Genomic DNA, 10,882 nt, shown 5'->3' on the forward strand with positions numbered 1-10,882 from the left:
GGTTTTTTGAGAAAGGGTCTCACTATGTAGTTGAGACTGACCCGGACTCACTATGTAGCCCAGGCTGGTCTCAAACTCACAGTGATCCTCCTGCCTCAGCCTCCTGAGTGCTGGGATTACAGGTGTGCACCACCACACCCGGCTCCTTGTAACTAATTCTTGCTTTATTATTCCTTGGTTAAGAATTTGCTTTGATGGAGTTGTCTGCTTTCAGAATAAAAGAATCTGGCACAATTTTGATTCAGTCCCCATTAGTGGTGATATCGGTGTTTACTCATGAATTTACTTCCTACTACAATCCATAAATATCCTAGAGTGGAGGGTGAAAAAGAAATCTCCCACAGATAGAGTAGATTGCAATCAGACAATTCTCTTTTAGAAAATGCTTTTTTCATCTATACACATAAAGACACAAAGATCTAGCAGCTTTGGTTTTACAACTTCAATTATGGATCAAAAATAAACCCAGCAAAAACCCACCAGTCAGCTCTTAAATCTTGAAGGACTTTTCTAGGAGCTATCTACCATCTACACACACACACACACACACACACACACACACACACATTTTGAATGGTTTAAATTCATAAAGGCATTAAAGACAATAATGAGGCTTCCAGGAGATACCAGAATTCTCGAAACACACACAAAAAAAAGGGAAAGAAAAGCACAAAATACAACCAAATTCCCATGACTGCCATCTCCCAGGGACTTAATCCAGGCACCTGCCTCCCAATAAAGACCGCCAAATGGTCAAATCCTAAAACCAGAGTTACAGACTATTGTCACAATAGAGATACAGTGAATCCATACAAATAAAAAGAAGAATCAGGGCCGCGTATGGTGATGCATACCTGTAATCCATAAATGCTATGGCCACATAAACTTCACCTTAGGGCTGCATCTGGCTCCTGGTCAGGGAACCAAAGATGTTGCATCAGGGGGATGGGCAGCACTGCTCTGTTGTCCAAGCAGCCCACTGAGATTGCAAACTCAGTCCCAGTAAAGAAGGAGAGGGACAAAGTTTAAAGAAAAACACTTTATTTGTAAAGAGGAAAAGGCAGGGGGAGGAAAGGAGAAGCCAGATAGCTACTCTCAGAAGAAAGAATCAGGGGAAAGATGGAGGCCCAATGGGCCCTTTGTTCCCAGCTGCTTGGCAGGGGAGTGACCCCCCCATCCAGAACTTGCCATAACTGGATTTGCTTTTGAACATCTCTGTCTAATGTCATTTCTTCTGCTGGTGTATGTTCATCTTCTTCCTGTCCGTTTGTTTACTCTATCTTTGGGGTGTGCGGCTGGTTGGCATGGGCGTACCTTATTCATGGTTAGTTTAGAGTTAGTAAAGGGACATGTGGCTATTTCACCCTATGATGACCCCGGAGTGACTATTGTAGAGTGACCGCACATGTATATACTTGTATATGTCGGTGCACAGGTGTGGGTACATCTCGCATTTTCGGCCTCTCTGCTTTTGTTTCCTCTGTATTCTGTCCGAGCTGGGAGTGACTGGCTTGCGCACCTGGCTTTCTCTCTGTGTCCTCCTGCCTGTCGGCTCTTTTTTCAGTCTCTTTGGGCAAGTACCAAGGTCATTTGGTGCCTTTCTTTATCTGGTTTTTCTTTTTCTCTATCCCCGTACTTGAACTATTTGTCAAGGAATTTCTCTAGTAAAGTTTGTTTTTAACTACTTCGAGTCAGGATTAGCTAGAAGAGTCTACGGATCTGTGTCCCTGTAAACACTAGGAGTTGGGAAAAGGCCACATCTGAGTGTAAACAGCCCGTGAGGTACATAAATCAGATACAGTTCTGTCCAAACGTTTGGATTTCTCCTGGGGGAAATCTCAGTGGAACTTTCAACTGCAAAAGGAAACTCAGACAAAAATCGTTTATTAAATAAGAACTTTCAGAGAAGTTGCACAGAGAGAAGATGGCAGAAGGAAAGGCTTAACCAGATAAAATATATAATAAGGCTGGGCATGGTAGCACATGCCTGTAATCCCAGCACTGTGCGAGGCTAAGGCAGGAGGATGGCAAATTTGAGGATGAATAACTTAGCAACTTATTGAAATCCCAACTCAAAATAAAAAATACAAAAAGGCTGGGGACATAGCTCAATGCAAAGGCCCTAGATTCAATTCCCAGTACTACGTGGGGGGGGGGGGAAACTAGAGTTAGGGACTGCTGGGAGATGTTCAGATCACTGGAGGTCCATGCCCTCGACAGAGAGGGAGACCCCAGCCCCTTCCTCCTCTTTCTTGTCCTGCCATGAGGTGAGTGGCTTGGCTATCTGCTGTCACGTGATATGCCGCCTCCCCACAGGCCCAAGAGCAGGAGGGCCAATCAACCATGGACTGAAACCTCCAAAACTGTGAGCCGAAATAAACCTGCCTCTTTCTAAGGCAGTTATCTTCAGGCTTTTGTCACAGTGACAAAACAAGGTTAACACAATATCACTGCTCAGCAGCTCTGGAAAAGAATATTAATTTTTTTCTGGGCTCATTTTCCCATTAAATAGTCCATCAAAGATGGTAAAAGAAATGAAATGTAGGACTCTCTTTCTTTCTTTCTTTTTCTTTTCTTTTCTTTTTTTTTTTTTAATGAGGTTTTTCCAGCCTGGCCTCCAACTGCTGGGCTCGAGCAATCCTCTTGTCTCAGCCTCCTGGGTAGCTGGGATTACAGGCTCATACGCCAATGCTTGGCATGGAGACCTCATTTTTCTTCTAAGAATTATAGCTTGATGATTACAGGCTTTGTATATTTTATGAATCATCTAATTTTTAAGAATGTAAACCCTCATTAGTGTTACAGAAAACTGAATTCACCAGGTTATAAAAAGCAAATTCATTAACATAAATAAATTTGAGCACATTTAAAAATTTTTTAAGTCAGGAGTAAAGTTTTGTTGTTGTTGTTGTTGTTGTTGCTGGTGTTGTTTGTTTTTGTTTTGTTTTTTGGTACTGGGAATTGAAATCAGGACCTTAGTCTTGCCAGCCGGCAGGTGCGGCACCACCAGGAATAAAGTTTTTGACAGTATATCAGGGCTTATAGGAAAGGCTCAAGATTCCATTTATTTGGGGAATGAGAACTACACAAGATGAGTCTGTGGTTTTTTGTATGTTTTTTGTTTGTTTCAAGGTCAAAATGTTTTTTTTCTTCTGACTGTGTGACGTGCCGTGTTTATTTATAACAGCCATGAACAAGATGTCAGTTTTGCTTCTACAATTCAAATCACTAAGTATTTCATAGAGACTCTTACTTTCTAGCCGAATATTAGAGAAGTTTTTAAGATAGGACGTGACCAATCAGTAAAGATTCTTTCTTTCTCAACTTATAGAAAAACACAGAGCTGATTCAAACTATTTTAAGCAATTAAGAAAATTAATCAGCTCTTGTTATGAAAACCCGTAACATTGGAATGGGGTCTTTAGGCAGTGTTTGGTGAGGGCTGTATCCATTTCCCTATAATTCCATTCTCTCTCCTCTATATGTCAACTTGGCCTCATGGTAACAAAATGTCCACAGGTGCTCCTGCCCTCACATGCATACATGACAAGACGTCCCTTCTTTTGACCACTTAATAAAATAATTTTGCTTTATTCTAATTGAACCATCCTAGGTCATATGCCCTCTCTTGAACCCATCACTTGTCAGGGAAAAAGATTATGCAGTCACATCCCACTTTGGGGTGGGAGTGAGGGTCAACACCACCCAAATAGCAACCGTACTATGCAGCGGGTTAGGACAGAATGTCTGCTAGAGAAGCCATCCCAGTGCTCACTACAGAACCTCCCCTCTTAGGTATTATCTCTTCCTCTTTCCAAGAAGCCCTTGCCACCTCCCCCCCAGCCCATGCTGGGGATTGAATACAGGGCCTTTCCTTATTTTGAGGATGATGTCTCATTCATTACGATGCCTCCGCTGGGTTGGAACTTGCAATCCTCCGCCTCAGCCTCCTGGAGTGCTGGGATTATAGGCATGTGCTACCCTTCCCAGCAAGAAGCTCTTCCGCTGAAGGGTACTTTGTCTACAGTATGTTGAACAACAGGTCTAGAATTTGATTTTCCAGCTCCTAGTCCAACACCATCCTCACACATAATCTTGGGGTCTCTCGTGTCTTTCAACAGTATGTGAAAGCCAAGTGCCCCAGGGCCAACCTGCCTCCTCCCTATGCCCTGGAGCTGCTGACCATCTACGCCTGGGAGATGGGCACCCAGGAGCAGGAGAGCTTCAGTTTGGCTGAAGGCCTCACCACCGTGATGGAACTGTTGCAGGACACTGAACTCATCTGCATTTACTGGACCAAGTACTACACACTCCGGCACCCAGTCATCGAGGGTGCTGTCAGAAAACAGCTCAAAAAAGAGAGGTACTGGGCCACTGCTTGCCCACCACATCTCACTAGAGGGGGGAGGCATCGAGGGGCCTATGGCGTAGTTTTATTGGTTTGGCTTTATTCAGGACACAGTAAAGCGGCCACAATTGACGCTGAAATCTCAGACAAACACAGTGCTTCAAGTTCCCAGCTCACTAAGTTTCCAGGGGCAGGTGGGTCGCTTAGGGAATTATGAGTTTTTTTCTTGTGCCAAAAGCCACCCCTATACCCTACCTTAGTTCTCTTACTCACAGAAGATCATTTCCTCTCTTTTTAAAAACAGCATGCAAAACTGGGGGAAAATTTTAGAGACCCGTATTTAAATCTCAGGTCTACCATTTTCTAGGTGCCGTGAGCTTGGGTCCTCATCTATATATAAAACAGGAATAACCTGGTACGGCACCTATAGTGCAGGATGGCCACAAGGGTCACAGAGATACATGTGAAGGACGCACAGTGTCTGGGGTGTGGTAGATTCTGCAAAAATGCTCGTTCTCACAATTCAGGTCCCCAGTGCCCCAACTCGTGTACCTTGGCCTCAGCCTTGTCAGGGAAGGCTGGCTCAACTTCGAACTGCCACCTCCTGCACCTCACCAGCAGACCCAACCTGGGAGCATCCCTGAATCAGTGATTGGACGGAGGGAGTGGTAGATGGTAGACACCCCAACGCCCAGCCCCCGCACCATGAAAGGACTCTGGGGCCTGACTTCCACCGCTGTTTCCCAGAGTTCCCTGCTGGAGCTGACCTCCAGTTGCCCTCAGTGGCAATGACCCTGTCACTCCCCCTTGATTGACTTCCTTCCCTTCCCCTGTGTCACTTTCTCACCCCCTTTTATTAGTGCTTCCGGGAATCACCTTCCTAATAAGCCGATCTTTACTCTGGAGATTTGCTTGCAGGGGAACCCAGACTAGACAAGTCTTTTATTAGAAGTTTTAGTATTCCATGATGTGAACACTGAATTTTTTGCTCTTGATGGTGGTTTTGTTTTGCTTTTCAAGGAAGGAAAACAGGTCTCCTGGTGGAGATAGGGTTTGTTATAAGGTGCCCCTAAAATAACTTCAAGGCCTTAGCTAGGCAGACCTAGAGACGGACTCCACGTTGCCCTCCTCGCCTGTTCTTCTCCTTTGCTTCTGCTCTTCCTTCGACACCTGCCTGCTCCTCGTTTCCTCCCAGTTGCTGAAGGGCCTCCGTCATCCCTGATCCAACCTCAGAAGAAGCCTGTACGGCCAGTGGACACAGGTCCTATGTGATAGATCGCCTGCCAGCCAACAGACTGAGCCACTCGGGTTATGTGCCCCGAACCCCCTGGGGTAGCCCTGCATGGCTCCCCTATGATTCCAGGCAGGACTTCCAGGGAGCAGGGGATTGGGATAGGCAGAGAGCCCAAGGGTCCTGTTTCCTCCAGGAGCCGGCTCTCAGTCCACCACAGACAGTCACACCTCCGAAGCTGAAAACCCTGGCGGGCAAAGGCCAAGTCTTATTCCTGGGATTGTTATACACTGCATGCAGTCACCCCAAGAAGCTTGAGCAGGCTACTGGACTCCATTTGAGCTAATGCTCTTTATAATATTCATGTAATGCTGATCCTAGCACCCTAGGAGACTGAAGGAGGAAGATTGCAAGTTTGAGCATAGTCTGGGCAACTTAGCCAAGATTTTATGGCTAAAGAAAAGAAAAAAGCGGGCTGGGGATGTCACTCAGTGAGAAGGCCCTTGGTTTAATTCCAAGTCCCGTGTTAAAAATCCAAACACAAGGGCTGGGGATTCAGCTCAGTGGTGCCGCCGCCTGCCTTGTAAGTGCAAGGTCCAGAGTTTGATCACCAATGCCAAAAAAAAAATCAAAAAACAGGACCAGGGATTTCGCTCAGTGGTACCACATTTGCCACACAAGCACAAAGTCCTAAATTCGATCCCTGTGATTAAAAAAAAAATTCAAAAACAAATCATTCAACATCACACCAGGTGTGGTGGTTCACACCTGTAATCCCAGCACTCAGGAGACTAAAATGGGAGGCTAACCACAAGTTCGAGACCGGTTTGAGCTGCATAATGAGACTTGTCTCAAAAACAAAATTTAGCCGGGTGTGGTGCGCATGCCTGTGATCCCAGCACTTGGGAGGCTGAGGCAGGAGGATTGCTGTGAGTTCGAGACCAGCCTGAGCTACATAGTGAGTTCCTGGTCAGTCTCACTACATAGTGAGACCCTGTCTCAAAAAACAAAAACAAAAAACCTCTTGGGGCCTCAGCCTCTACCCCCTCCCCCCAAAAAATTCCTCACAAACACCGATCGCCTCCCTCGTCTTGCTCTCCAGCGTTGTTTCTGGGCCTTCCCGGACAGACAGCCCTGGGCTCGGAATATAGAGGCTCAGTGGCTTGAATGCAGGGCGGCGGAGTCATCTTCCTGGCTTGCAGCCTCCAAGTTGGAGAAACATGGCGCCCTCTCCCTGTGTTGCAGGCCCATCATCCTGGACCCAGCAGACCCCACCCACAATGTGGCAGAAGGGTACAGATGGGATATAATGGCTCAGAGGGCCTGCCAGTGCCTGAAACAGGACTGCTGCTATGACGGCAACAACACCCTGGTCCCGGTCTGGGATGTGAAGGTAATGGCTCCTTTCAGGACTGTCTGGGACTTGAAGCTCCAAACGGGATAGCGAGGTAGTGTTGAGTCTTCACTTCCGGGGCAAAAGTGAACAGCGCTTTAGAGGCAGACACTTTGAGGCCTGGCTGCAACTCCCACCAGCTCAGGGAACCTGGGAAAGGCCTTTGGTTCTCTGAGCCTCAGGTTTAGCTTTAAATTCTTCTCTCCCCCTTCCCCCCACCCCGAACCTACTGGAAAATCAGTTCCATTTTCCCCATCATGCTTTGCCAGAGCTGAGCAGCCAAGTCAGCTCACAGGGCTGTTAGGTGCCAGCACTGGGCTTGGAGCTGGAGGAGAGGTGGCAAGGGCAGCGCGGCGGGAACAGAGATAGGACTTGGCCTCCGCCCTCAAGGCACTCACCCTATGCCATCAGTGAGCAAGTAATATTCTTGAGTGACGCCAAACTTACAGTACAGGCAAAAAAAAACAAAAATCTTTTCCTCTCATCATATTTTACAATTTTCAAAACACTTGTCGGGGGGAACATCTCCCAGCAATTCTGTAAAGTGGGAAGGTCAAACATTATCCTCATAACTTCATTCTCTATATTAGTACTATTACTATTGTTGCCATTTTATAGATGAAAAAACTGAGGCTCAAAGAGGTTAAATTAGTTAATCAACATCACACTATGCCGGGCGTGGTGGCGCACGCCTGTAATCCCAGCACTAGGGAGGCTGAGGCAGGAGGATCGCTGTGAGTTCGAACGAGACCAGCCTGGGCTACATAGTGAGTTCCAGGTCAGTCTCAACTACATAGTGAGACCCTGTCTCAAAAACCAAAAAAAAAAAAAAAAAAAAAAAAAAAAAAAAATCAACATCACACTACCAAGAGGTAGCAAAGCCAGGACTCACGAGTCTTTGTGGGACTCCACAAAGAATAAATATCATCCAAAGTCATTAGAGATGACTCCTTGAAAGAGCTAGGGCTTAAAGTGAGCCCAAAAGACCAGGTAAGGACAGAGATGCTGAGAATACAGGTCACTCAAGGCTGAAGGGCCAGAATGAAGAGGGCACAAGGCCAGGGACGTGCAGGAACAAGAGCCTGACCGGCTTGCAGTGGTGGCAGAAGCAAGATCAGAGGCTGTGACAAGGTAGAGATTACAGAGGCCCCACCAGCCACATGAGACCTAAGATGGGCTGAAAAGCACAGGCCTTTGCTCTCCTGTGGGTGGTCTTGAATATAAAAAACACTGTGCAAAGATTTTTATCTTGCAATATAAGCAGACTTTGACTTTGCTGCAGGAGGCTTAGATTCCTTGGCACACCTGGCTCCTTGCTCCCTTTGTGATTGATAGCCCGTGAGTACTCAGCTGAATCCACCCTCAATTGCCTCATCTGTAAAACAGGGAGAACAGCAGAGCCAGCCTCCTGGGGTTGCTGTGAGAACAAAGTACATTCAGAGCATGGGAGGCACCCAGCATAGGGCCTGGAAAGTGGTTGACACTCCCTAAATGTTTGCTGCCGCCTCTGTTTTTGTTGCTATTTCGAAGATGACCACAGGTACAGGGGACGTTTGCATGTCGGACAGAAGTGTGGCCTAAACCCCTCTCCCTCTCCCTCACAGAGAGCAAGAGATATCCAGCTAACAGTGGAGCAGTGGGGTCACTCGGATTTGATCCTCTGGATGAACCCTTATGAGTCCATAAAGAAAGTGAAAGAAAAAATCCGACAGAGCCGGGGCTACGCAGGCCTGCAGCGCTTGTCCTTCCAGGAGCCCGGGGACGAGCGGCAGCTCCTCAGCAGCCATTGCTCGCTAGCCTATTACGGGATCTTCTCCGACACCCACATCTGCCTGCTGGACACTGTATCCCCAGAGATCCAGGTCTTTGTGAAGAACCCGGATGGGAGGAGCCACGCCTACGCCATCCACCCCTACCACCTCGTCCTGGGCCTGAAGCAGAAGATTGAGGACAGGCAGGGGCTGCCCAGCAAGCAGCAGCAGCTGGAGTTCCGGGGCCACGTCCTGCAGGACTGGTTCAATTTTGGGTGCTATGGCATCCAGGACAGCGACACAATCGTCCTGTCCAAGAAGAAGGCGGAAGAGGCTCTATTTCCATCCACTTAGTTTCCTCGGCGAAGCTGCTCTGCACATGTCTGCCACCAGATCCAGAAGTCAGGACTGGGAGTACACAGCTCAGGAGTAGAGCATTTGCGCACTATGTATGAGGTCCGGGTTTAATTCCTAGCATTGCAGAAGAAAGGAAGGAAGGAAAGAAAAAGAATATCAGAGCTGAGCCTCAACTCCCCCCACCCCCGTTCTCTGCAAGAGCGAGGTCTCCCATCTTCATCAGCTTTATAAGCAGTTCTCCCAGCCCTGCCAGCAGGGACTAAATATACAAAGGGACAGTGGCCAAGACCTGTGTGACCACAGGGTGTTTTCACCCACAACCTCTGCAGCAACAACCAACCAGACACCAAGTCACGACTGAGTCGGTAACCGCCACCTTCTCTAATTTCCCACGCCACTCGATCCCACTTCTAGTTTAAGACCAGCCAGAGGGAGGCAAATGAGCCTCCCCCACTAATCACATAAGTAGCCCTGCTTTGGTTTGTTCGCACTCCGCCTCCTTGCGACAGCCTGGATCAGGACATGCCTGAAGTTCACCCCTTTTTCCCTGCTGTGAAGCTTTCCTGGTACCCTGCCTGTCTGTGAGTCTCTGCCAAAGGCCAGGGTTGTTTTTGCAAACTAAGAATAAATAAAGAGCCTTTGTCTGCTCTCATTTGGGTGGTCTTCCTGCATTTCCCCAGATGCTCCTTCTGTCCTAAGGGCTATTGCTTAATCATATAAGCCTCTCAACTCGGGATTGAGGACTGTAGGAAAACAGACAAAAAGAGGCAGTCTGGGAGGCTGAGGATGAGGCTGGATGAAAAAAAAAAAATCCCCTCCATTCATAAGACCCACACACAAAGAGTTCATACTAATGCAGAGACTTTTTAAAAATAATAACCTTTATAATCAAAGGCTATCGTGTGGTGGGGTATATGCCAACCAACCCATAAAAAGCTTTCTCCTATCCTTCCACTTTGCCCTGCTTTCTGATGGCTCACCATAGCCTATCAACTATACCGCGTAATTGGCTCTCAACAGTCTCTTGGCAATTTAGCAATAGTAATTTGTATATTTCCTGGCTCCCTTTGTCTTCGGGGACCAAAAAAAATGTCTCATTTCCAAGAAGTAAATAGGCTAACTCGATGCACATCTTTGTAACCATTATAATGTGCAGAATAATATAATGTAGCCTACAATGTAGATAGTGAAAAAAATTCTTCTTAGAAAAAGGACTAAGATTTATTCACTGAGTCACTGTCTCAGTTCATTTGGGCTGTTATAGCAAACACCGTAAATTCAAGGCATACAAATAACAAGTATTTATTACAGTTCTGAAGGCTAGGAAGAACTAGGTGCTGGTAGATTTGGTATCTGGTGAGGGCCTCTTCCTGGCTCATGAATGGAAGCTTCTCCCTTCATCCTCACACGGAGGAGGGGGTCTCCTTCATGAGGGCAATAAGCCTTTTCATGAGGACTCTGCTCACCTCATGAGTTGAAGCACCTGCCAAAGACCCTGCCTCCTAATACTGACACCTTTGGGGTGAGGATTTCAGTATGGGATTTGGGGGAGACACAGACATGCGGATCATACCAGTCATTTTTTGAAATATAAACTTGCAAGGCCAGATAGCTTATTTCAGTGATGTTTCTGACATACTCCCCTTCAAAGATAAAGCATTCCGAAGACAAAAGCTGTTTCGTTTGTCATTCATTGTGTAATAGCTTAGCTGCAGAGATTCTACCTTATCAGTCCTGGGAATCAGTATGTCTTTTGGGTATTTGTTTGTTTGGTACCAGGGATCATACTCTGGACCTTGCGC

At 46.8% G+C, this 10,882-nt stretch overlaps 1 protein-coding gene across 2 annotated transcripts in view; it reads left to right on the forward strand.

Moving 5' to 3' along the window:
* Window positions 1-9,508, forward strand: part of Oasl (2'-5'-oligoadenylate synthetase like) — a 19,797-nt gene extending 10,289 nt beyond the window's left edge. Inside the window, exons 4-6 of one of the 2 annotated variants that reach the window (XM_010604027.2) lie at window positions 4,122-4,363; window positions 6,825-6,972; window positions 8,577-9,508. In XM_010604027.2, coding sequence (XP_010602329.1) covers window positions 4,122-4,363; window positions 6,825-6,972; window positions 8,577-9,077 — 891 coding nt within the window. In that variant the 3' untranslated portion in view covers window positions 9,078-9,508. Of the gene's footprint in view, window positions 1-4,121; window positions 4,364-6,824; window positions 6,973-8,576 lie in introns of those variants that run through there. The other variant, XM_010604028.1, reaches the window with a different exon arrangement.
* The last annotated feature ends 1,374 nt before the right edge of the window (window positions 9,509-10,882 follow it).

This window comes from Fukomys damarensis, unplaced genomic scaffold, assembly GCF_012274545.1.
Source record: "Fukomys damarensis isolate Sample0158 unplaced genomic scaffold, DMR_v1.0_HiC HiC_scaffold_12, whole genome shotgun sequence".
NCBI classification, from domain to species: Eukaryota; Metazoa; Chordata; class Mammalia; order Rodentia; family Bathyergidae; genus Fukomys; species Fukomys damarensis.